Below are 25,366 nucleotides of genomic sequence, written 5' to 3' on the forward strand. Positions count from 1 at the left end.
CAAACATGGAATAGTCTCTGAAATCCTTCATCATGCATGTAAAACTCTCAAGATTTATTACAACCTTTGACCAGTACCACTTCCTTCTCAACTGAAGAACAAAAAAACAAAATTGCTTATACCGCCCTTGACAAGAATTCCTACAGAATAACTTGTACTGTCAATAGATGCTCATTGCATCAAAATGGAAGCAAAATGAACATTAACCTACACATATCATTACAGAAAAGTGAGAACCAAGATATTTTTTCTTTTTTGAATATAACCGCAAATGAGTTCAACAGAACAAGTAGAAGAATGATCATGACAGGATTGCAGATCTTAACGAGAAAATGCAATATTCCACAAATGGATGTCGTCCAAACTGCAATGAGCTACATCATTTGCAGTACCATTGCATTCCCCTTGACCTTATCTGAGCCCTGAAATGTTATGCGCAAATCAAGCAGATTACCATTTCTTATTTCTTCCATATCCAAAGGGCTTGAATTCCAGAGGGCTGCCACTGAAGTTCAGGCTGGCTTTCACTGGCAGAAGAAGCCAGATGAGATTAATTTAACCTGTTTAGATGCAGATACCTCATGAAATCCCAAGTTTCTTCACAAATTTGATTTCCTTATGACAAGAAGAAATTCAGAACACTAAGTCTAGCTAAAGATCATTTGAACAAAGGCCACAAAGAATTATTTTGTCACATATGTTTTTCTCTTTCTAGTCACCAAAAAACTTCTATGGTGTTAATATAGCTCCTACTCAAGGTCTTACTAATCGGTCCAACAATCATGCTCCACAAGCTTTTGGATTATGATATCCTCATTCAAAGTAACTGGACCCAATAGATAAACAAGAAGTGCCTTAAACATTATAAGGAACTCGACATAATAGTAATAGACGCATCATTGTCTCCTCAGATTCATTCAAATACACCTAGAAAGAAAGCTTTATTCTCCTTGTGTCAATGATGGACCTCAAGATTAGGCTATGACATTCCGAACCTAGATTAAGTCAAAATCTTACTTATCACAATGAAAGTGTCAGGTAAATTACAAGAATCAAAATTAACTAGACTGCATGCCAGCTTGAATTGGAGGGGAAAAGGAGAATGAAATGAGACAAATTTCATTCTTCAAATGAACATACATAATCATTTCCCCTTAATGCCTCCCTATCAAAAGCAGGACATATAGCTGATTTCAAAACCTGTTGCAAGTCATGCAACAGTTTTGGGCCCACTGGAGGGGTTTCTGCAAGTTACCTTCCAAAAGCAACAACTTTTCTCACTGCACACTTTGATTCAAACAATATGATGATCTTAGGTTTGCTATTCTCCCACCAACTGGCATTATATTATCTATATATACCACTCACAACCCTAAACACCACTAACTTATTGCCATACAGATGACACTTCTCTGAAGACCACAGTACTAGGTGTCCCACCTAAGCCAAACAAGAAGTACTGCTAGATACAAAGAAGGCAGATGCGAGTGGAGGTGGGAGCCTGGTGGGCTTTATATATAGGTATGGACTCATATAGGCTATTCATCTGCCTCCCATGCACCTCATGTATATGCAGGCGAGGCTGAAACCCTATGCAGGGCCACAGGGGACTGCATACCATATGCGGCTTCATAAACCACTTCATAAAACAGTACATATAACATAAGATATTGAATATTGTGAAACCAACTAAATTTCATCTTGGATACAAAAATCAACATTAGAAACTTATATGAGGCATGAAACTCCTAGACTCCAAAAAATAGGCTTCAGTGACAAGGCCACATTTTTGGATTCATGCATAAATGCATGCATAAACATAATCTTAAATTTGCTTTAATATTCAACAGATAGTTTTCAATATGATTCTTTGTTAACTGCAACATTATCAAATGATAAAATACTACTCTGTAAAGCTGGCAGCATAACCAATGCAAAATATGTTAACACGCAAAAGAATATGCAATAATTCCACATGGAAAGTCAAAATTATCTGTGGCTTATAACTATGAATTTTAGCAGTTCTTGTGCACTTCTTTCATTTCTTGTATATGTCGAATTACCTACTTTCATAGAGTCTATATCGAAAGGTTGGTAACGGATTATCCAATTGAATCCCCTTCCCTAATCCCTAGATTGCGAGAAGTAGTAAATCAATCAACACCACCACTAGAGATAAAGTACAATTTCTTTCAACTACAGACTGCAACGCACAAGAAACGAAACAACGATTACTCAAAAGAAAAAGGAACGGGAGTTAAAGAGACGAACTACTCAGGTACCTCCAAGGCAAGCTTGAACCGGCGGAACTTCCTGAGCTCCTTCACCAAGCGACAGAGCTCCCACTTGTTGAGCCGCCTCTCCTCCTCCTCCCACCGCTCGAGGACGGCAGCGGAGCCGAGGCTGGGGTTCTCCATGGTGGCGATTCTGCGGTAGAGCGAGCTCCACCTGAGGGCCGGCCGCCGCTCGTAGTCCACGGTGCCGTAGCTGTGTACCTGCGAGATTGAGCATCGGATCAGGCCTCCGGGCTTCTGGTCCACCCGAAGAGAGACCGTGGAGGGGCCGAACCCTCGAGATATTTGGGAGTAGGATGCGGAGGACGAGAGAGGGAAGCCTCGGAGGGGAGAAAAGGGAAGGGAAACGGCGGAGTGAAGCATTCCGGGGTTTTGGGTCGGGGAGAGAGAGAATTTGACTGTTAGGGTTTTGGAGTATGCGGGCTCGAACCTTCAGATTTCGAGATTTGGTGGATGTGGTGAAGTGCGGACGAGAAAATTTCTAGACGCAGACTTAAATCTTTATAAAAGACTCCCCCATATCCAAGACCAGTCGCAGCAGGCTGCAAGTTCCCGCCTCTGAAACCAATTACCTCTGTTTATAATCCCTCCTTTTTTGCGTCGACTATATTAATCTCTGAACTGATCTCCTTACCAGCACTGGATTCATATCTATAACTATTCTCAATAAATATGAACAGGGTACCAATTATCTAAAGATGCATCCATTGTCCATTTTGTACTGCTTCATCCTTGCATTCTCTTCTTCTCATGTTTTTAAGCTTTGCTGAATTTGAGGTACTTTCCAAGGAGACAATTTTATTTTACCCTAGTAGTTCTGATACAGACTCTCTGAACTTACTTTTTAAAAAAAAAAAAAAATTTCCTGCAGTAAAGAGTTTGTCAGACTGCTCTTGTAAATAATTGTTGTCTGACCTTTTTGCTGGCCTATTTTCATGAAATATGTGATAATTACCATGATCAATTTGCCTAGTTATATTCGGCATTCATGTAAACATTATTTAACTCCCTTGTCAGATTCATCTTCAGAACTTTTCTCCACCATCCGCTATCATTTTTCTAGTCTGCTCGTCCTTAAAACCATAAATTACATTGGCAGATTTAAGGTTCTGTTTATTAATTGCAATTCTGATACAAGCTATTCACAGTTGTTTTTTTGCTTAAAGCAAACAATTTTTGTTACAAAAATAAATTCATCATTGGGCAATTAATATCCTCTACCCTTTTTCCCCTCCTGTCTCTCTCTCTCTCTCTTGTTTGGATTAGTCTCTTTGTAGTTGATTTTTTAAAAAAATTGAGCTAATATTACATGCAAAATCTATTGTGCACTATCAAAAGCATGATGTGTTAAACATGATGTGTACTTGAAGGTGCCTGTTGACCAAGCTTTTCAAGTCTTTGATAGTTGTATTAAATGACCTAGGATCAAATCCCGCGTTCACCAAGAGTTGGGTGTCCTCTGTGTAGTGCGTTGCCTAGAGGCCCTTTCCGTTAAACAAAAGAAAGGCCCGGAGCCTATCCCATTAAGCTCAAAATGTACAAGATAGGCATCAGCCTTGACTATGAACCAGAATTCCATTTGGCGGCCCGTGAACGTAGGATGATGGTAAGACATCAATCAATCCACGAACAAGCACTTCTAGCAAGCATCAAGGAGAAGATTGAAGAGAAAAAAAACACTTGTTCATCCAAAATACATCACCCTCCAAACTATATTATTCATTTGTGTTGCAGTAGCATCTAAACTAGTTTTTCACAACTGAGAAATCCTATACAAACTGCAAAAATTAAATAACATTACAGCACAAAAATCATTGATAGCAAGCATGCGTTCCATTTGGCACACTCCTGAAGCTTGATGGGCTCATGCATATCCTACTTGCAGTAAGAGAAACGTTGCTAGCAACTGCTAAGGATCAGAACTCCATCACCTACCATCTCCATCCGAACGTTAGAAATTTTATTAACAAATTTTGTCAACCAGATTGCAGCTGTGAAACAGTTACCTTTTGTATTACAGCAAACAACAGGAAATGCCATACCGACAAAGTTTGGGGAGTCTATCTCCATCCAGTATCGAGAATAGTTGATATAAATCCAAGAACTGTTTTTATTGGGATAAATCATTTCATTTGTTCTCATCTTTAGGCCACAAGATGAGCTGGAGGAAAAACATAAAAACTGCTATTCTAAACCTGTAGAGAGAGACTTTTAAGATATTGAATTAAAAAAAATTGAAGCATGAAGATGTTCTTATATACATAATAGTATCCAAGTTTCATATAAGCTCTGGACAATCTCAACAAAATATCAGGGGATTTTCAAACATACAAGAGATATCCAGAGACAACCACATGACCATCTTTGGTACAAAGGCCTGGATTTCAAATATCACAGCCTTACATTTGGTGTACATCACACAAACTAACATTTGGTGTACATCGCACAAGTTGCAATCATTGTGACCTAGACCCAACAAACCATTAAAAGTGAAGCTGCCTGCATTGACCCACTGTTGCCTCAAGCGGGCAATAAGGGCACTTGAATGGCCGTGTGCTGCTCTTTGACAGTTTCACTATTGACTGCTTTGACAGCACATGCCCGCAAGGCATCAGCATTGGTGGGTTCTCATCACTCCCTTGCTCCCTCAGCACCGGGCACACAAAAATAGAATGAAACTGGAATTCCCTCCCAAGATCAACAGGCACTGGCAGCTGCTTCATTGCCTGCCACTCCTGCTGCTTTGCAGCCATCACACTTGCCAACTTCAGTAGAGTTGGCAACCCTTGGATCCCTGCAGCTATGGCCACGCTAAGCGGGCTCTCGTAGGACTGACCCAAGAGGCTGCAGAACTGCTGGGTGAGCTCCTCAGCCAACCTCTCCCAGTGAGTTGGAGACATAAACTCTGCATAAGGAGACTGGTTGAGCCGACCTGCCCACAAGAGACAGGCCATTAGCTTTTGAATCTCAACCTTGTGCACTGAAGCAAATGGAGCCAGGTAGGTCCTTGCATATTTCAGAGCCTCATTTTGACTTCCCTTCTGTAGCATTTCCACAAACTGCAGTTGGTGAAGCTTCAGCTCGAGGCTTGACCCATTCTCCAATAGCCTTTCACTCTGCTTGGAAGCCCAATTCAGTGCAGGCTCAAGGTTCCTAGACCTCATAGCTTCAAGTATCCCATACATCTCCAGGAATGGAGATTTTAGAGCAGTAGCATCTGGCTCGTTAGCCTCACTTACAAAACAGTCACCAAGATCAAACAAGCCTTGGCGGTAGAAGTGGCTTGCAATGATCTGGTTTACTATATGGATGTCAGAGTCGACATTTCGATATGCCTTGGATATGTCCGGATTTAAGCACTTCTCAAGGATCTTTGCATACTTGACAAGCCCAATGTTCAGCTCCCTCTGGGATCCTTCGAGTTGATTCATTGGAGCCATTTCATTCAGCTTAGTTTTGAGCTCCAAGAGAATGGATTTTAGGTCACAGCCTAAACCATTATCAGTTGACTGCAACTTCGCCATTGCCTCCTCTATCTCTCGCCCAACCTCATCAATGACTTCTTGGGTTTTCGAGCAGGAAAGCTTTTGCTTCTTAGCAACTCGGTCAAATGCATCTTTTATTGTATTTAGCTCCATTTGCTACCTGTAGGTTGGCAGCACAGAGTTCAACCCTGCATCACAAGCAATGATGTCGGTTAGCATGATAGAAACAGAGGAATAATATTTCACAACATCCATGAAGATCAAAAAAGTTTAGCATATTCTGTGACTCAACGAGGAAACGTTACAACAAGGTTCGTTAAATAGTTAATTCTCCCAGCACAAAGCATTAGGGTCAGGTGCGATATCTATGCTGCCATGAAAATTTAACCTGGCTTCCATCAACTTACTTTTGGCAATGTCAAACATGAGACCATATGATGTAGGACAAAATTATTTTATTGCATTATTGGATATTTTTCTTAGGCTATTCTAGATTTGGTTCCAGAGTTCTCTTTGATAAGTTAGGAAGTTGATAGGATTTAGTATACAATTGTTATTTTGGAAGTTCAGAATTTTAGATTGCTTGGAAGACTTTTATGCAGTCAATCATGTCCAAGAAGTGCTAGGAGAATAGATAAATCAAAGAGTCCTTTCTTGCATAGCAAGCAAATTTTTTCACTGTTTCAGAGTCTCTAAGTATGGGCCTTTGTAAAGTGATGAATTTATGAAGATTACTAAGTTATTTTTGCATGGAAGAATCGCTGTGCCCAGATTCAACCTTCTTTTTCTGCTTCCGCTCTCTTCTTCTTCTCCGTTTGTTATACTCTTAATATGTTGTTTTTTTTTATTTATTTCCTACTACTCATTCCTCTCTCCTCTCTTTCTCACTCTCCTTCTTTATTTCAGACATGTGCTATGTAACTTCTTCAATGATGTGAATATATCAGATTGCTGTCTATAGAGATCTTCGTGCATTATTTGGTCAAGTCTAGTTGTAGGATTATATTGGATTGTTCAATTAAGCCTAACAAGCCCTAGGTTTTGATTCAGCTAATCCTTCCATGAGTAAGGAACCCTAAAGAAGATTCTTTGTGAACATCCATTGCTCCTGATTTCAAATTCTTTTGTTGGCTGTCCTGTTTTCAGATTCTGCACAGCAAGTACAAGAAGTGTTTCGAGTCCTAATTTGACCCTATTTTGTGGCCCTCAAACTGCATCAATTGCAGTTTTGGAACAGCATAATAAGAGGTGGAACCCTAAATCATGGTTTGTTGTACCAGGCAATACCGGTGCATATCATACCATATCAGTAGGCAGTACAGGGGGCACGCCAAGTGTTGATACACCGAACTAGCCCCTATTGTGGAAATACTAACACAGTAACAAAATGGTACCAATCCAGGGTCCGATAGAGAAACGGTGAACCTTGCTACAATATATTCCACTAAAGGGCAACAAATAATGGTTATGTTACCCCCAAGTTTAAAATAGGAAGAAATGCAAGCAAGCATTCCAAGTGAGGAAGGACTGACCAACCTAAGCTGCTCGATGCTCAATGCAAGTCCATCAAAAGCCAACTCAACACTGAAAAGCTGGACAGGTTTCTGCAGGACACGGAGAACCTGAAACATGAAAGTCCCTCCTGATGTACTTTTCTTTCCCATCCGCATAACTATGCCCACATCCAGTTTCATAACTTAAGCCCCCTTCACTATCTCCTTTAAATGTTGGAAAATCCACTTCTTTAGCTCACAATGAGCAACAATATCACTTGATTAAACTGATCCACTACTGATTTTCCTCTCCATTGGATATGGTTTCCAACTAAAAATGTCAAGAGTACCCACTACATAAAATACCCAATTCCACACCTTTCCAATGTATGCCATGTGACATTCTTCCTATATATCTCATCCATGGATCACACATCACTCTAGGCTTGGTCTCTCATGATCTTCTTCCTTGCTTCATATCTCACACCTTTTCTTCGTTGTAATGTTTAGGCTTAGTAGCTCCATTTTCTCAATTACAACTGGATTAATTTTTCTTCAGCTTTGACAAAAAATTTGTGAAATCCAATTCAGCAGCAAAGGCACTTCCAATCAGAGGATCTTTCAGAGACTTGTTCCGTTGAAGTCGTGGCACCACTCTTAGTCAGTTCCCCCCCTCTGACCACTCCCATTGTCACTTGGTTTACTGCTTTCAGCTCTCATTGAACCACTCATAGAAAGACCACTCTACAAGAAGGTCCATCCTCCACTCAATTTTAAATCATGATATGCAAACTGCTCACTCAATAATGTTATTTGCTACATTAAGGCTTTCTTGATTTTTGAGTTAAGATGTTGTATAGTTATGCCATAAAGATAACACAAGTGCATTACATGACACCAGTATATAGTAGAAAACTTTACACGGCACGAGCATCAGACACGTCCAACATACATAACAACCAAGAGATTAGAAGTTTTTAAGTTCATGTTAAATTATAAATGCAGTCTCGCTTTTGGAATTCAATGCAGTATAAGAAGCAAAGAAATTAGCTGCAACAAAATCTGCATGAGAATTAGCACTTCCACTTTTTGCTTTGTTTAGTCTTAATAAATATAAGATATACAACCAACATTTCTGTCGTCACTTCCATAATCATTGTTATGAAATTCCTGTATATCAAGTAATGGAACCCAACATCAAAACTAAAAAGAGTCGCTTGTTAAAAGAAAAAGGATAGCTATTTGATCATGACATCATGCAATCTTCCGAACAACAAAAAAATTAGGAAAACCGAAAACACATGAACAATCCCGATAGGGCATAACAAAAAAGCACACATAACAAATATTGATATACATATAATCAAAGTTTCTCACTCTAGCACATCAACAATCACAAACTAATGTGGTTCAATATTTATTTACATATGCTTCTGCATGACAACATGAACTAACAAGATGCATAGTTATGTACCATATCTTTAACCAAGCAGATGACCTTCCGACAAGAGAAGATTTAGAGAATCAAATACAAAACATCTAGAGATAAAGGACCAAGAATTTATCTTTTTTAAAAAAATCTTATTACTTGATCTGCTTTAACTGCTCTATGTGTTGATCTAAGTTTCCTAGTAGTTAACCAAAGAAAAAACGTACACTAGAATATGAAAACCCATATCACCACAGTGAAGCAATGATTTATACTTGCATATTAATTTCATATTCAAATGGTACCTTCTCAAAACTTTGCCATAGTATGAGAACTGCATCTGAAGTTGATACTTGTAGGCTTGTAGCACTTGACTCTCTCATTCAATAACATTTGACCAAACAAACTTAACATCGTTATAATAAAACTCTAGAAAAGAATCAGACATTTAACAATCAAAGCCCATTAAGTTTAGAACCATGGCTTTCAATCTCAGTATCGAACCCTGGTACTGGTACAAATTGGTTCAATACGATACACCCCATACCAACAATTATGAAGTTAGCACAACAGTTGTACCATGTGTCGTTACAATTCAATACTTAGTCTCCATATTGTACAAATACAGAACCAATCAGTGTGGCACATCCCCTGTAAGCTAGTATGGGTTGGTACCTAAAATCTTATTTAGAACCACATAAGAACAATATGAATATAAAGAAATGGGCAATTTCAGCATGTTTATGCTATATGCTTTAATCACCAACAGAAGGTACAAATGCATACGAACTGTTCTATAACAATTTGACAATGTTTCAATTAAATTTCATGTCATGCTGAAATAAAGTATACTCCTGCACCTATTGGCACATGCAAAGAACCAATAAGAAAATTAAACCTAACATAAGAAAAAGACAGTTAACAACAGATAACACAAAAAAAAAAACAAGGATCAGCATGATATCAGACAGAACATAGCGGCAGGCACATTGTATGAGAATTGATAACAAAATAACAGCTACGTGAAATTATGAAATAGAGATTCAGGAGCTCTCCTTTCTCTTCCTGTAAGCAGTTGTACAAAGCTCAAAATAGCACGAATCATGACCCAAAGCAGTTAAAATATATATATAAACTATGTTAAAGACAGAAGAAAAAACAACTGAATTTACCTATCTTAAAAATAAAATATCATCGAGGTGTCTGCATGAAACAAAATCAATAGTTTTCCGACATAACTCCTCCAAAATAAGAATTTATATAGATTTAGTCTAATAATAATATTCGTCGTCAAGTTGCACGAAAGTAATAAGATAAAATGAGAGAATGCCTCATAGGATAAATTCTTAAAATCAAGGAAATTAATCAAATTGAAAACTTTAAGATAGATTTTGTAGTAGACTTAGGAATTCATGGTTCAAGCCAAATATAAGAATCAGCAACTGACACTGTAGCCTAGCCTGGACTAGCCTTGGAACTAACTTCTTCAGCACAAGCTTGGCCTGAAAATTAAAATTCTAGGCCCAGGACAATCTGAATCAGTTGATTTTAGGACACAGGTCAATCATTCAACATTATATATCTATATCAATGGCAAAGGAAATAGGAAGGCCAGTGGTAGAAACAAGGCAAAGAGAAAGAAGGAAAGAGAGAGGGCGCTCAAAAGGGGAAGGGACCTAACTATGAGATTGGCATGCAGCAGTGGTCTGGTGATGAGGAGATGGTAAGGCAGAGGAGCGAGGAGGAAGATGGTGGAAGGGGTGAGGAAGGTACAGGCAAGAAAAGGGAAAGGACAGAGTGAAAGGAGGGGCAGGGTTTAGACATCTTGTGTTTTATAACAATATATTATATACGGTGAAGTATATCAATCACTTTTTTAAGTTGTGCATGAGCCACCCAAATATTGCCATGACCAGGCTTGGCCTCTCCTTTTTCTGCGTCAAGCAGGTTGGGCAGGATATGCATGGATCTGACTTATATAATATCAAAATTGAGAGAGAGAGAGAGAGAGAATAGATTTCATCACATAAACTCCAGATCTTGAGAATAAATGCAGAGAAAATACAAGAAAATGGACATAAACAAAACCACCTATTGGATCCACATAAAGACATATATTAAAAATGTGCCGTAGAACACAAAAAATGAAGGATTAGCAGCAGAGATATTGCACATAAGTGTCGAGTTGATTCAACCACCATACTACTTGGTTGATATGTATACTACAATGTAACGATCAATGTTTGTGAATGAAAATTTTGTAACAAAAGCATGCTTTCATGTTTTCTTCTGTTGTAAAAGAATGTGTTTAGCATGTTAACCTTAACAATTCATATATCATCACCTTTCCAAAAAACACACACCTATGTTCAGAAGCACATCCATCATAACTAGTCTAATTAAAAAAAAAAAAAATCAAATAACCTTCCAAACATCTCGAAGTGGGCATTCAAATACAGATACTTTACACAACGTACATAACATAACGAAAGACCACGAATATAACCACAAATCATAAATTTTCTTTTGTAAAGAAGTGACCGTGCATTTATGCTGCTTTTGGAAAAGGGAATTAGTAGATAATTTTATTATGATAACAGCATACTGTAACTCATTGCTAAACATTTCTAATACAACATCTCAAGTGCTAATGTCGAAACCAGAAATCAAGCTCCACAAATAGCTCACAAATAAGATCAAGAAACTTTAATTGAGTAAATGCCAAAGATCTACAACAGAACGGCAGGGGGCATCGCATTCCTAACAGAATAAGACTGACGGATATTTTATAGCAATCCCAAAAAAAGCTCTTTAGCATGTACACGAAAATATAATGCAACGAAGATCCAACGAAAGAATCAATATGATCGAGAGTGCCCGCAACCAGGGTTCCGTAAAAATTTCTAAGAAATCAAAAAACCCCAACAAAATTATATTCCCTTTAGAATCAAGATTACTGATCCACAAACGGGGAAGCGAGAGAGAGGGAAGCATACTTAGGGTCGGCAACGCGAGGGCGAGGGCGAGGGCGAGGGCGAGGTGGTCGACGACAGTGGAGAAGCGGAACGGCCGATGGGCGCGGAGATAAAAGGATGGCGGCCGACGAGGAGCACGACGATCGGGCCTCGGGATGGGGGTCGGAGAGCCGGGGAGGCCGTGGCTTAATGTTGGCGAGGGCGAGGATGGAAGCTAGGGCACGTTGGCGAGGGGAAGGGGAGGTTGAAAGAAGCGTGAGAAATCGGGATCGGACCCGTTACGTGGATTTTTTTTTCCCCCCTCTCAATCGTCATAGAATTATAAAATTCAGTGGAAATATATGTACGTGTACCAGTACGTACAAAGCACGTCTAGAGGTTTAACTGTGAACAATTATAATTACTTATATTAAACTACGAGATTCATCTAGATTGTATCATTTGTATATACCAGTAATCTTTTATGTATATATATATAGCATCTTAAATATATCTTTGAAAATAATATGGCTACTCACCTTAAAGTTTTAAAAGTAGCCACTTGCATAATAACTACTATAGTCATATAGAATATTAGATTGTAAAAGTAAAAACTTAGACAAAAAAAAGATTTAATGAGAGAACAAAATATTCACAAACATCTCATGATATATTGCCTCAACTTCTTTAGTCATTGTCCTGCTTCGAAAATAAGTGGCTCTGTAATAGTGGCAATATGATAATTGATAGCAGGATGGGGCAGTTGCATCAATGATAATATTAGGTGATAAAATAATATTTTAAAAAATAAAAAAAATTCTCCAATAATTTTTCTCTTTTACAAAACCTATAATATTTTCTAAAAAGATACAAAATAAGCATTTCATAAATTTCTCAATTTTTTGTATATAATTTTAAAATTAAAAATCTGATATCAAATACTGTTGTGGCCCCTTTTTTTTATTATTTATATAGGCTTAATAGTATTACCCATTTATTAAGAGAAAAAGAGTTTAAGTTTAGATTCTCACACTTGACTAAATCCAACCTAACACAAAATTTTTTATTGATTATTAATACCTAGTTAACCATCTATTCAAGAATCTGGAAATGATTTTTCTCAAGCATATTTTGGGCGAAATGGGTCACAGCCTGATAACTTATAAAATATTTTGCAAGTTAGAAAGTTAAATAAGTATTTAAGGTTTGATAAGAGATTTTAAATAATTTTTCTTAATACATTGGATTAATTCTGGAGTTGGTAGCTACTATCCACTCTAGATAAAGCTCCCAAAAAGGGGAGTCTTTATTAGTACATAGTTAAAATAAAAATTAGAGTAATATTTTCTTTTCATTATATTAACAAGTTCCGGGTTCAATTGTCGGCACCCCACTCTGGAGAAATAATAATATTTTTTCTTTCTTGGAAACTTGCAAAATAAAAGAAGAAAAAAAATACTTAGTGAGTGACTCAAGGTGTATTATAAAGTACATTAACAGCCAGGTCAATTGGTGGGGATTCGAACAATTTTCAAAGCACTGATTGGTGATGCAGTCTTCAACATAACCTGTTAATTTATCTTTTCTTTTGTGAAGATAAATAGGATTCATACTCCATAGAACATGAACACATGGGACGGAGTTCATTTCTCTTCTTGAGTGAGTTTGTTCTGCCGGGAAATACGCATCTATGTTTGACAATGGATGCAGATATTGCCCCTGCTAAACAGTCGAGAGTCGAGAAACGAAATTTGTAGCCAGGAGATATATACCTTGGAAGCACTATTAATCATCTTTAATTGTGTGTAGAGAACCACATCGGTGATGAATTTACGATGTGCCACTTCTCAAAGTTTTTTTTTTCCTTTTTTTTTTTTTTTCTTCTTCTTCTCTCCCTCACCTGCAGTGGAGAGCTTGAATTGCAGATATCAAGGTTCTCGGATATTAGTGATAAAATAACTAAAAACCTATCACATGTTAGAAGAAAGTTTTGAAAGCAAATACGACCTCTATACACACACATACACATGCACGCAGAGAGAAAAAATAGAAATAAAAAAAATAAAGAAATAAAAATTCCGACAGAGATGGATGCCCTGATCAAACATATGGAAAATTACTATAATCACTGTCTCTAATTGTTGTGCTTAGCATTCAAATCAACATTTTATATCTTCTCCCAATCACATCTCCCCATCTTTTTGATTCTCAACTTCCGGCATTGTTCTACGTGTATCCATTCCCATCACATAAAAATCTATCTACACGTTTATATTCAAAATTATATTTATTGGGGCAAATCAACCGAGCTCCGACTCTATATCGACCAACTGTTGAGGCAAATTAACCGATCTCCGACTCCGACTCTATATCGACCGAATGAATATATTACTCTAACTCATAATCGATTGACCGATCGACAGTCGGCTATTATCGACCAACAACAAATGACTTGATCAACCTCCGACTGAAGATCATCGGTATATCAGAGTTACCAGCCGATGGTCATTCGGATCTTCTACCGATTTACCTCTACTGACATATCAGTATTACCGACATATAATCGGTCTATCTGCTTAACATATCCTAACCGTTATGAACGGTTATCGACTACGTGTTATGGCTATTAACGAGAATAAACAACCCACTAACTCCATGGTTATGGTCCGATAATCTAATATCATAAAAAGCTGGACCACGTGCTCGACGATTACATTAGAATCATCTATAAAAGGGGAGGTAAACGAGTAGCACGGATTAAGCAATTCTGAGTCAAAACTCTGTCACTCTCAACATTCTCATTAGCTGTTCACCAACCTCCTCTCTGATTTAAGCATCGAAAGGTTCCCGCCGGACACAACTTCAGTCTGTGAGGACTTTTATCTTACAGGTGCTCTTCACCGGCGACAGACGACAGGGAGTTGGCCACAACAGATTGGCGCGCCAGATAGTGGGTATCGTAAGTACTCTCCTTTGATCTTCATCAAGATCTGCACATGAAAAGCAGAGAGAGGAGTTGAATTACCGTAGGTGTGAACCATATCAAAAATATGCAAATATACAACACCAATCGGCAAGCCAGTTGACATCAATTGTTGTGCCATGACCCTTCGCACAATGGGGGATTGACATACTCGGTCCTTTCCCTCCGACATCTGATCAGAGAAAATTTATAATGGTCGTCATCGATTACTTCACAAAGTGAGTGAAAGTTAAACCTCTGGCACAAATCACTGAGAGCAAGATAAAGGACTTCATTCAGAAATCAATTATATGCAGATTCGGTTTACCACACACTATCATCACTGACAATGGTCGGTAATTTGACAATCAGAATTTCAAAAAGTTCTGTATAAAATTTCATATTACGCACAAACTTACATCAATCGACCATCCATAATCCAACGGAGAGATGGAGGTAACCAACCAAACGATTTTGCATAGACTCAAAATCAAACTGAATGAAGCTAAAGGCTTCTGGATGGAAGAATTATATCCGATCTTTTGGACATACTGAACGACTCTTCGCATACTGATGGAAGAATCGCTATTTAATCTAGCTTATGGAACAGAAGTGATGATTCCACTTGAGATCGGATTACCATTAGCAAAGGTAGAGCAATACAGTGAACCGAGCAGCTCAGAATATCGGAGAGCCAATTTAGATCTACTTTCAGAAGTCCGACAGCAAGCTCAAGTTCGAATGACAGCCTATCAGCAAAGAGTAGCCCAGTATTATAATACAAAAGTTAAACCGAAGATCTTCCGTTCTGAAGATCTGATCCTAAAGAAAGCAGAAGTCTCAAAACTTCTTGACCAAGAAAAGTTATCTCCGAACTGGAAAGGATCTTACAAGATAACCGAAACACTTAGACTGGACGCATATCGGCTAGAAACTTTAGAGGAAGTAACCATCCCCCGAACATGGAATGCTAACAACTTAAAAATGTATTATCAATAAAGTTATCCATGTATACATTATTCAGAATGAAATATTGAATTTCAGAATGAATTTCAGAATCACAAGTTTCAGTAAATTACAAAGTGATAATAGCCGGACAGATGGATGGTCAATTTCTATCGACTATATTTTAATTTTTCACCATAAAAATCGACGCATCGACTATATTTCAATTTTCACTATAAAAGCCAAAATACCGACTGTATCTCGGTATCGAACATATTTTAATTTTTCACTGTAAAAGCCAACCCTAGTCGAACGACTATTATATCGATTTAGTCTTAACTAAGTGGAATGCTATGCCAATACGATCCAGATTGAATTGAAACTATACCGACTCGACTACGGTCGGTCGAAGAATATTCAACTTGCTATCGATTATCAAATAACCTGATATACTAAATCCAACTAAGATCGGATGAAGGATATTCGGTTTATTATCGCTTATCCTAATACTTAAGTACGTCAATGGATGTTCGATTAATGAATGAATCCTATAATCACTATCAGATGTTCAACTTGTCGATCGATATTTGGTAATTGAAAAATAATACTACAACATTGCAGATATACAAAGAAAGTGTCTGTACTTGAAAATTTTTTTCATTCATTCATTGAAAAGAAAGTTACAAAATTGGATCGAAGTTCAATTACAAAATTTTTGAATACAAAAAAAAATAAAAATTGCACCGATCATCAATCGCGATCTCCATCTCTTTGCTTCGATGTAGCATCAGAGACTTGTACAACTTCTGGTGCTATCGGTGCTCCATCTTCGGTCGGTACGGCTTCTTCAGCAGCTCCATCTTCTGAGACGGAAGGGATGATGCTACTTAAGTCAAGATCTGGATACAACTTGCTGATTGGGTCTCGGCCATCCTCATATCCGACACAGTAAGAGGCGAACTCACCTTCGAGCATCTCTTCCTTGAACTCTTCTGAATTCTTGAAGTCCTCGATGGCATGGTTTAAAGCCTCTCTTGCCGACTCTACTTGCACTCTCGTCAGCTCTACGTCAGCTTTTGCGGAAGCTGATTCATCATCGGCCAGTGCCAACCTTTTCAGGGTGACTCGATATTTTTCATGCTCGGCTTCGAGTTCTTCAATACAGCCATCCTGTTCTCGTCGAAGTCGGTGGATAGAATGCTTCTTGCTCTTGATCCTCGACTCAAGAGACAAGATATTTTGATGAGCCGACCTAAGTTCGGCTCCAGAAGATTGAAGGTCGGCTATTAGATGCGAGACTTCCTCTTGAAGCCTCACCTCCCACTCGATCGTCGCTCGAAGTTGTTCACAGGCAGCTGCCTTCTCAGCATTGACGGCTGCCATTTTGTCCATTTATGTCCGACGAAAGTCTACAATCTTTCGATAGCCGACTTTCAAGTTGAACATGTCATGTGCCAACTGAAAGCAGAAGATTAGTCGGATCAGTCGAAAAAAAAATATCTGAAGAAAAACTTATCCCGAGTATCATCGGATAAAAAGAGGAAAACATCTCGACGACGGTACAGCTTTTCCTATTCTCCCGATCAGTCGAAAGAAGGACAACTTGAATGAGCCATTTGGCTAACTCTGGATTGGCCAAGACCGACTCTGGATTGGCCAAGGCCAACTCATCCTCAGAAAGTCTGATGTCGAAGTGAATAGTGTGCCCTGGCAATGATCCGTCGTCAGCCAAAGTCACCGGCACCTTCCGTCGGTCTTCCATCGGTATTTCCGCACTTGAGAATGTAAAGAAATTGGAGCTTGACTACGCTCGAGAGAGTCTTGCTGGAGGAACATCTAGTGCAGCCGCTGATTGATCTGGCTCGGCCACGACTTCTGCTTCGGTCCGAGCCTTTATTGACGGAGCCTTCGATGGTGCTGCGGCAATTTTGTCTTCTCTTGCCGCTCCATCTTCGGTGGACGACACTTTAGAAAGCACTGTTGGGGCTGACAGCACCAAAATCGACTCAAGAACCGATGCTGATGGTATGTCAGGTTCTCTCGTCGGTGCAGATATAGTTGCCCGACCTTTCTTCGACGGTCGGGAGGGTCCAACTTTGGATGCCGCTGTCCTCTTCTTAGCAGCATGCTGACGATTATCGACGGTCGATACTCACGCCCTCGGCTGCATAGCTGCAATTGGAACAAAAAAGTTAGTACAATTCAAAAACAAACAAAAGAAAAATAAAAGTGATCGACTATGCTATATCTAAGGTGGTGATCGAACTAAGACCGGTATTGTAAAGAGCTTGTTTGGTCATCAGCTCTCTCTACGGGGGGACCGTCATGTCCTTCAATTGATGAAAATCTTTTCGATCGTCGACCTCCACCTGACTGTTCTCGTTGGGGTCTGTTTTTGGATCATCCTAGCATGAAGGAAAGTCACAAGGAAGAGAAGAGGAAACAAAAAAGAATAGGTTCTTCCATCCATGAATAGATGATGGAAGATCAGTAATGAAGAAAAGATCTTTTCTTGGATTGAAGAGCCACTAACCCTTGGCCTTTGGATGGGGACGAAAAATAAAGAAGGTGTGGAAAAGAGAAGGACGAGGCTTGATCGGTATTAGCTGACAAAATAAAGCAAAACTAATTATTAGCCGGACCGAGTTTGATGCCAGCTAAGCGGGACAAAGACCATAATAGTCAAGCAAATTTCGGACGAACTTCGAAATCGAAAATCGAAGATCCATCCGAAGATTTTCGACATAGAAGGCCACCTAATCTGGAGGGGAGTTCACCGGACCATCGACGTCAGGTGCAAAGAGTTGATACTGCTCCGAGATATGATACTGCTCTCGAAGCCGTTCAATATTGGGTTCAGATAGTGAAGAAACCTCCACTTCCGAACCCGATGGAGAGTCGTCGGTCAGATTCTCCAACCGACTATCCCGAGAAAAAGAAGTCCTAGCCATGGAAAAGAAAAACTAGAGAGAACCAAAAAGAAGATGGACCCAAGAAGGAAAGACAAAAATACTTAACCTGAAAGCTAAAAATAAAAAGATGGAGAAGGAACCCTGGAGTCTTCTGGTGCTGGGGCGACCTTCCGGCAGAATTTCTGCAGCAGAAGATGAAGGCAAAATGCAAAGTAAAAGTTTGGTCGAAAGCGATCCTATATATATAGAATTTCTCAACGGTCAGGATGGAAGCGGTCAAATCGGAGCCTCATTAGATGACGACAAGTGGTAACATCCGAACCGACCATTGGTCGGACGATTCGACGCACCTCCTCCTGATCGTGCCACCTCACCGTCATCTATGTAAACAGCTCTGATCCAATGATATTCGGATATGTGGCCAAAATTTACTAGTCAGAATCGTATCGTCCGATGCCGAATTATCTTCCTGAAACGACGTCCGATATTGATGTCTGATACCAAATTATCTTATCGACATGACAATCCAATAATGATTTTACTGTCATCGAAATGATAAAACAGTCGGAGAATTCTCGACTAACAGTCAAGTCGGGGCTTGAGGCAATACGTGACGACTCCGTTCATTTAACGTGATAAACCACGTGATAATATACATGTCGGATCACCTTGGACTTGCGAGTAGGGGGCAACTGTTAGGATAAATCAATCGACCTCCGACTTTGACTCTACATTGGCCAACTGTTGGGACAAATCAACCGACCCCCGACTCTGACTCTGCATCGATCGAATAAATATATTACTCCAACTCATAATCAGTTGACCGATCGACAGTCGGCTATTATCGACCAACAACAAACGACTTGATCAACCTCCAACTGAAGACCATCGACATATCAGATTATCAGTCGATGGTCATTCGGATTTTCTATGGACTTACCTCTACCGATGTATTAGTATTACCGACATATAGTTGGTCTATCTGCTCAACATATCCTAACCATTATAAATGGTTATCGACTACATGTTATGGTCATTAATAGGAATAATCAATCCACTAATTCTACGATTGTAGCTCGATAATCTAGCGTCATAAAAAGCGAGATCACGTGCTCGACGGTTACATTAGAATCATTTATAAAAAGAGAAATAAACGAGCAGCATGGATAACACAATTCTGGACCAAAACTCTATCACTCTTAACATTCTCATTAGCTGTTCACCAACCTCCTCTCTGACTTAAGCATCGGAGGGTCTCCGTCGGACATAATTCCGTTCTGTGAGGATTTTTATCTTGCAGGTGCTTTTCACCGGCGACAAGCAACAGAGAGTTGGCTGCAATAATATTCAAAATTTCTAAGGTGTCTCGATGCTTCTTTTTCTCCACCATTTGCTTGCATCTTTTGTAACTTTTGTGGTAGATATACAATCCATCAAGGAGTAAGGACATTACAAACTACCATTGTAATAAAAGAACCTTTTTTTTTTTTTTTTTTTTTTTGTGCCTAGAAACAACCCGGCGCAGAGCTTTTGTTCAAGGTGCCGTAATTGCCTGAGTTATCCTACTCGCTTTTTCTCCCTTCCAAAATACCTCCTTCATCGTCTCCTAGTTTTTATGTTGTAGGAGGGCCAAAGAACACCGAAACCTTGTGGTTGATATTTTCCTGTCGTTCTTGCCTGTGCCATGAAGATAGTTCTAGAAATTTGTTTCCCTGCCTCAAACTCGTACTTCGTTTTTTGCAATTCCAGCATCTGCTTTCATTATACATCAAAAGCATGAAGCGCGCTCATCAGCTTACTCGCCTCCCGTATATAATTGTGCATGGTCTTCGTTACATCTTACAAGCGCTTGAAAACACTTCTCTTATAAGAAAGAAAAACAGAGCTGATCTCATCACCATAATAGTTTCTTGCAAACTATAGTTAATCTTCAAATATAGCCAATTTGACCTACAACGTGAATTCATCTCCATGAAATATGTTATATGTATAGCAGCCGTGGCTTATCTGGTTCTCTTTGAACTGACAGCAGAAATGAAATGAGAAAAATTCGCTACAGGAAGGACAACCGCACCAGTATCAATTTTTTTAGCTACTGCAGACGAATGAGCTATGTTCCACTTTCTTCTATCACCTGCAAATGTATTGCCGTAAGCACGATTGATCATATATTATTCTATGTAGCTTTGTCGCATATGCCCGTCAACGTAAAAGAATCATTAGCAGAATCAGGAATCGAATCTAATCTTATATATTTTATTATATATATATATATATACACACACACTAGAAGAAGAAGTTCAGCTTTTGCTAGGGCTCTGCGTTTGTTGTTGATTCCATCCTGCCACGTATCTAAATAAAATTAAATTTATGCGGAAACTCTAATCCGGTGCGATCACAAATCTAATAGCGGTGTGAGAGATAACGCGGACCGTCGAGGCCTGAGCTTCTCTCGGCCCGCTCTCCTGTTTCTCCTGATGGCTCTCCTCCCGTGAACCGCCCGCCTCACCGTCCTCTCCGCCCAGCGGGCAGCCGCCGCGATCCCGGCAGTGTTGCCGTACTCCGCCACCATCTCCTGCTTCGTATGCCTCCTCGCCGCCATCAAAGTCCCCACCGACGGAGTTGACGAAGACGGTGAAGGTGGACAATTTAATGGAGCCGCAGGATTTTTATTTTTTATCTTGATTATGTAAAAAAAATTAAATTATTTTGAAGAATTTTAATTTTATATTAAATTTTTATTTAAAATAATCAAATTACGTAAATTGATTCAATTCAGATCCTGTCTATAATTTTCTTTAATCGATCGTGCCAAAGTTGGTATCATGCGATCCATCTCTATGACCTTCTATTTGATATTTTATAGCTCCAATTTTGTAACACTAAGTCAATAAAAATTATAGTTAAAATATACATTGAACTAATTTAAAAATTGAATGATTTAATTGTATTAAATTAAAATTAAAATTAAAATTAAAAAATATAAAAAATTAAATTTTTTTATATAATTATTTTTTTCTTAGTAGAACAATCCCGCAGCGTTTGATGCCAGATTAAAAATATACATATGCAAAATTACATTTTAAACGTAGTAGTTGCACCACGGGCCACATCATTTATTAGTTTTAATCTTATCATATCCCCATCTTTACATACTTACGTTCGTATCCTGTTTAAATTAGTAATCTAAAAAATATTTTATGCATTGCAGGAATATATGCTACCGCTAGTATGCTGCATATTGCTGGTACATTCAATTAGACGGACCCGCATTGTCTCGTGGAGGAATGGAGTTCTACCGCAGTTGGAATGGAATCTATGCATGTTCCTAATATCAGACAGGCATCATGAACCATGCTACGGAGTAGGCAACAATCCACCTCTGTGTTTATTATGCTGTTTTAGAGAAGGCAACAATTCTGTACCAAAAAAAAAAAGGGGGGGGGCAACAATTCCACCTCTGCCGCATTCGGCATTCATCATGCTTTTTTGGGTAGGCATTTATGTGACTACGAAAACCTGGTGTAGGTCACATGTCAGGGCTAGCAATAGCTCTTGGATCTGACCGAGACTGGGTAAAGCCTGTCCGACTCCCGTTTGCATTTAGGCTTAGACCAGGTCATTGATTAAAAAAGCAGCAGCAATGATGAATCCTGCGGAAAGTGGAAAAAAATTGCCTCAAAGCCTTCGTTTCCGGCACCAAGCATTAGTGTGAATAAATTATCCCAGTTGCGACAACCTAACCACAGGTTTTTAATGCGTAAAAGTTTACCTAATTTGTGAAACCACGACCACAAGAATAACATGCATGCAGGTTGGTAGTTGGGGAGTGCTTATAACTATTAGGAAAGTTTAGCCCAAAATCACGGGGAGATCATGACATATTGCACAATGTAGATCGGCTGGACCGTAGCTCCCAATGACCAGAACGGTTCTTCCTCTCTGATCAGAAAAACCGGGCAACTGTGAAGGTGAAGATCTCTGAGTAACTGTAAGAATTCCATCAACCTTAAACCAACTCAAAGACTTATGACCTTGGATCTGTAGTCCTCTAAAAAGAGAGAAACAATGTCCTGGATTATTTGCAAAAAAATCTGCTTTGCTCCTGATACATTAGCATGCAATACACAACAGAATTGGAAAGCTCAATTGTGCAAATGATGTCCTTCCCTTGAGAATGTAGAGATAGAGGCATAGTTAATTATTAACTGAGTCGTGCAAGGCAAAAATTAGTCCCTTTTAACTGATAGTGCATTCTTAATTTTTTTCCGTAATTTGAGAGGAAGAAAGAGATGTTGTCGGGCCTGCTAAATATGAAATCCAAACAAACTTTAAGCAGTTCTGAAAATATTTAGGAGAGACATCAATTTTATGTTGTTGGAGAAGGCGCTCAGTCTAAGCACAGTTATAGTTGATTAACATAAACTCCACCATCCTGCCCTTTATTCATTGCTAAGCTCAAACAAAGCTCCTCCATCTGAAGCATCAAAAACCCTCCTAACAGTTTTGATCAACTAAACTACAAGCAAACCAGCTAAACACTATCGATTATAAACTACAATGCCGAAATTATCCAACTGCAACTGGCTTACAAACCAAAGTCCAGTATCACAGCACAAGCATCAAGCAATTGATCTGAAGCTATGAGTTGGCAACCATTTATAAGCATTGCCAACAAATGGACAATACCAAAAACAAAGTACACCAAGCCATCTCAACGTTGATTAATTAGTGACTATAATTTGAAGATAAAAATGATTAGCTCATAAAAAATTCATATATTAGAGCCCCACTAGTCATCACCAAACATCCGGCCAAATTAATAACCATCCAAAACTTATATTGAAAAGAAGTAAAACGTATTTTTATATGTAAAATTTAACCGTGTCGCCGAGCCGATCACTTGGATCCAGATTCGAGATCGGCATCCTCCTTCTCCTTCTTCTCCGAGAGCGGCGCCGCGTCGACCGCGGCCGCGGCCTCGTCGCCGGCCACGAGATCGTCCCTGACCCTGAACACGGCGTGGAGCAGGACGAGGGGGACGCCGATGGCGAGGGCAAGGAGGAGGTGCTGGATGGCGTCGGTGAGGGCGAGCTCGACGACGATGACGATGACGAAGAGGGCGAGGACGAGCCGGCGGTCGAGGATCCGGCGGAGGAGGACGGAGTTAGGGACGGCCCGGAGGAGGACGCCGTAGAAGAGGGCGACCTTGGAGGCGGCCATGAGGAAAAGCATGGAGGCGCGGCGGGAGGGGGCTAGAGTGGAGAGGAGGAGGATCCAGAGGACGAGGGCGTAGTGAAGGCGGAAGTAGGCGATGTTGCGGACGGCGCGGACGGCGGCGGCCTCGGCGTCGGCGGGGCAGGCGAAGGCCTGGGGGCGGGCGAAGCGGGAGAGGGCTTTGCGGGTGGAGCGGGCGCGCTCCGCCACCGCCGCCGTGGCGTGGGCCAGGCCGGACCGCCGCAGCATGGCGCCGTAGTTCGCCATGCCCTCCCTTCTCCCCTGGCAATGGAAATGGAAAGGGGGCAAAAGAAAAAAAGAGACCGTTTACCGATGACTTCTTGGGGAGAAGAAACGGGAACGGAGCGGACGCTGGAACTTTGGAAGGGAGTGGGGGCCGCCTCCTTCTTGGGGTGTACGCCATGGTCTCGCAGTACACGAGGTTGGTCACTTGAGTGGACCCTACAAAATAACCAATGGGAATGCGTTCTGGCGGTCAGGGGGCGGACTTTATTTTGAATGCCAGGTGAGCCGGCTGACGAGCTTTAGTTTTCTTTTATTGTTAATATAAAATGAGTATTTTTTTGTGCACCGTATATAATACGATAAGATTGATACAAAGAACCGTCTAATTATATCGAAGTGTATAATATATTTAACGATGAAATATATATTTAATATTATTTAATTTTTAATAATAAAAATATTATTTTCTTTATAAAATAAAGAAGAAACAATATTATTACTTCCTGATGTGTTGTATGATTTTTCATAAATATATATTGCATCCTAAACTATATATATGATTTTTTGTGTATTGATGACATCGTGAACAATATATATAATTTTTTGATATCTTATATTACTTCTTATGAATATATATGACATTCTCAACAATATGTATGGCTTTCTGTGAATATACATCATATTCTAAATAATATATATGGCTTTCTAATATCTTATATAACTTTAAATAAATATATATGATATTTTGAACAATATATATGACTTCTTGTGAATATATATGACGTCCTGAATAACATATATGGCTTCTTAAAATCTTATATGACTTTCTGTCAATATATATGACATCCTAAATAATATATGAGTATAATATCCTCAATAATATATATGATTTTTTGATGCCTTATATGATCAATAGGTGGTCATATAAGACATCAGAAAGTCATATATATTATTCAGAATGTCATATATATTCACAAAAAGTCATATAAGAAGTTAAGAAGTCATATATATTGTTTAGGATATCATATATATTCACTGAAAGTCATATAAAGTGTTAAGATGCCATACATGTTGTTTAAGATGTTATACATATTGTTTAAGATGTCATATATATTCATAAAAAATCATATATATTATTCAGGATGTCATATATATTTATAAAAAGTAATATAAGACGTTAGGAAGCTATATATATTGTTCAAGATGTCATATATATTGTTCAAGATGTCATAAAGACATAAAAAGTCATACATATAATTTAAGACATTATATATATTCATAAAAAATTATATAAGATATCAGAAAGTAATAATATTGTTCTTTCTTTATCTGAAGAGAAAAAATATTTTTATCATTGAAAATTAAAAAAAAATTGAACAATATTAAATATTTGCCTTATTTAAATATATTTTAAATTTAAATATTATTA

The 25,366-nt window shown here is 39.0% G+C and overlaps 3 protein-coding genes across 3 annotated transcripts; all 3 read right to left on the bottom strand.

Moving 5' to 3' along the window:
- Window positions 1–2,131: 2,131 nt before the first annotated feature.
- Window positions 2,132–2,657, bottom strand: LOC140857257 (pentatricopeptide repeat-containing protein At1g02150-like). The gene is made up of 2 exons (XM_073256020.1): window positions 2,283–2,657; window positions 2,132–2,203 (listed from the first exon to the last, which is right to left on the bottom strand). Exons 1-2 carry the CDS (start codon window positions 2,655–2,657, stop codon window positions 2,132–2,134), a joined length of 447 nt encoding a protein of 148 aa, XP_073112121.1.
- Window positions 2,658–4,511: 1,854 nt separating this feature from the next.
- Window positions 4,512–11,981, bottom strand: LOC140857148 (protein RMD5 homolog). Its single transcript, XM_073255621.1, has 2 exons — window positions 11,698–11,981; window positions 4,512–5,967 (listed from the first exon to the last, which is right to left on the bottom strand). Exon 2 carries the CDS (start codon window positions 5,930–5,932, stop codon window positions 4,778–4,780), a length of 1,155 nt encoding a protein of 384 aa, XP_073111722.1. The 5' UTR covers window positions 5,933–5,967; window positions 11,698–11,981; the 3' UTR covers window positions 4,512–4,777.
- Window positions 11,982–22,931: 10,950 nt separating this feature from the next.
- On the bottom strand, window positions 22,932–24,097 carry LOC140857149 (PRA1 family protein F4-like). Its single transcript, XM_073255622.1, has one exon. It carries the CDS (start codon window positions 23,956–23,958, stop codon window positions 23,374–23,376), a length of 585 nt encoding a protein of 194 aa, XP_073111723.1. The 5' UTR covers window positions 23,959–24,097; the 3' UTR covers window positions 22,932–23,373.
- Window positions 24,098–25,366: the final 1,269 nt, after the last annotated feature.

The sequence above is a fragment of the Elaeis guineensis genome, chromosome 4 (genome assembly GCF_000442705.2).
Source record: "Elaeis guineensis isolate ETL-2024a chromosome 4, EG11, whole genome shotgun sequence".
Classification (NCBI taxonomy): Eukaryota; Viridiplantae; Streptophyta; class Magnoliopsida; order Arecales; family Arecaceae; genus Elaeis; species Elaeis guineensis.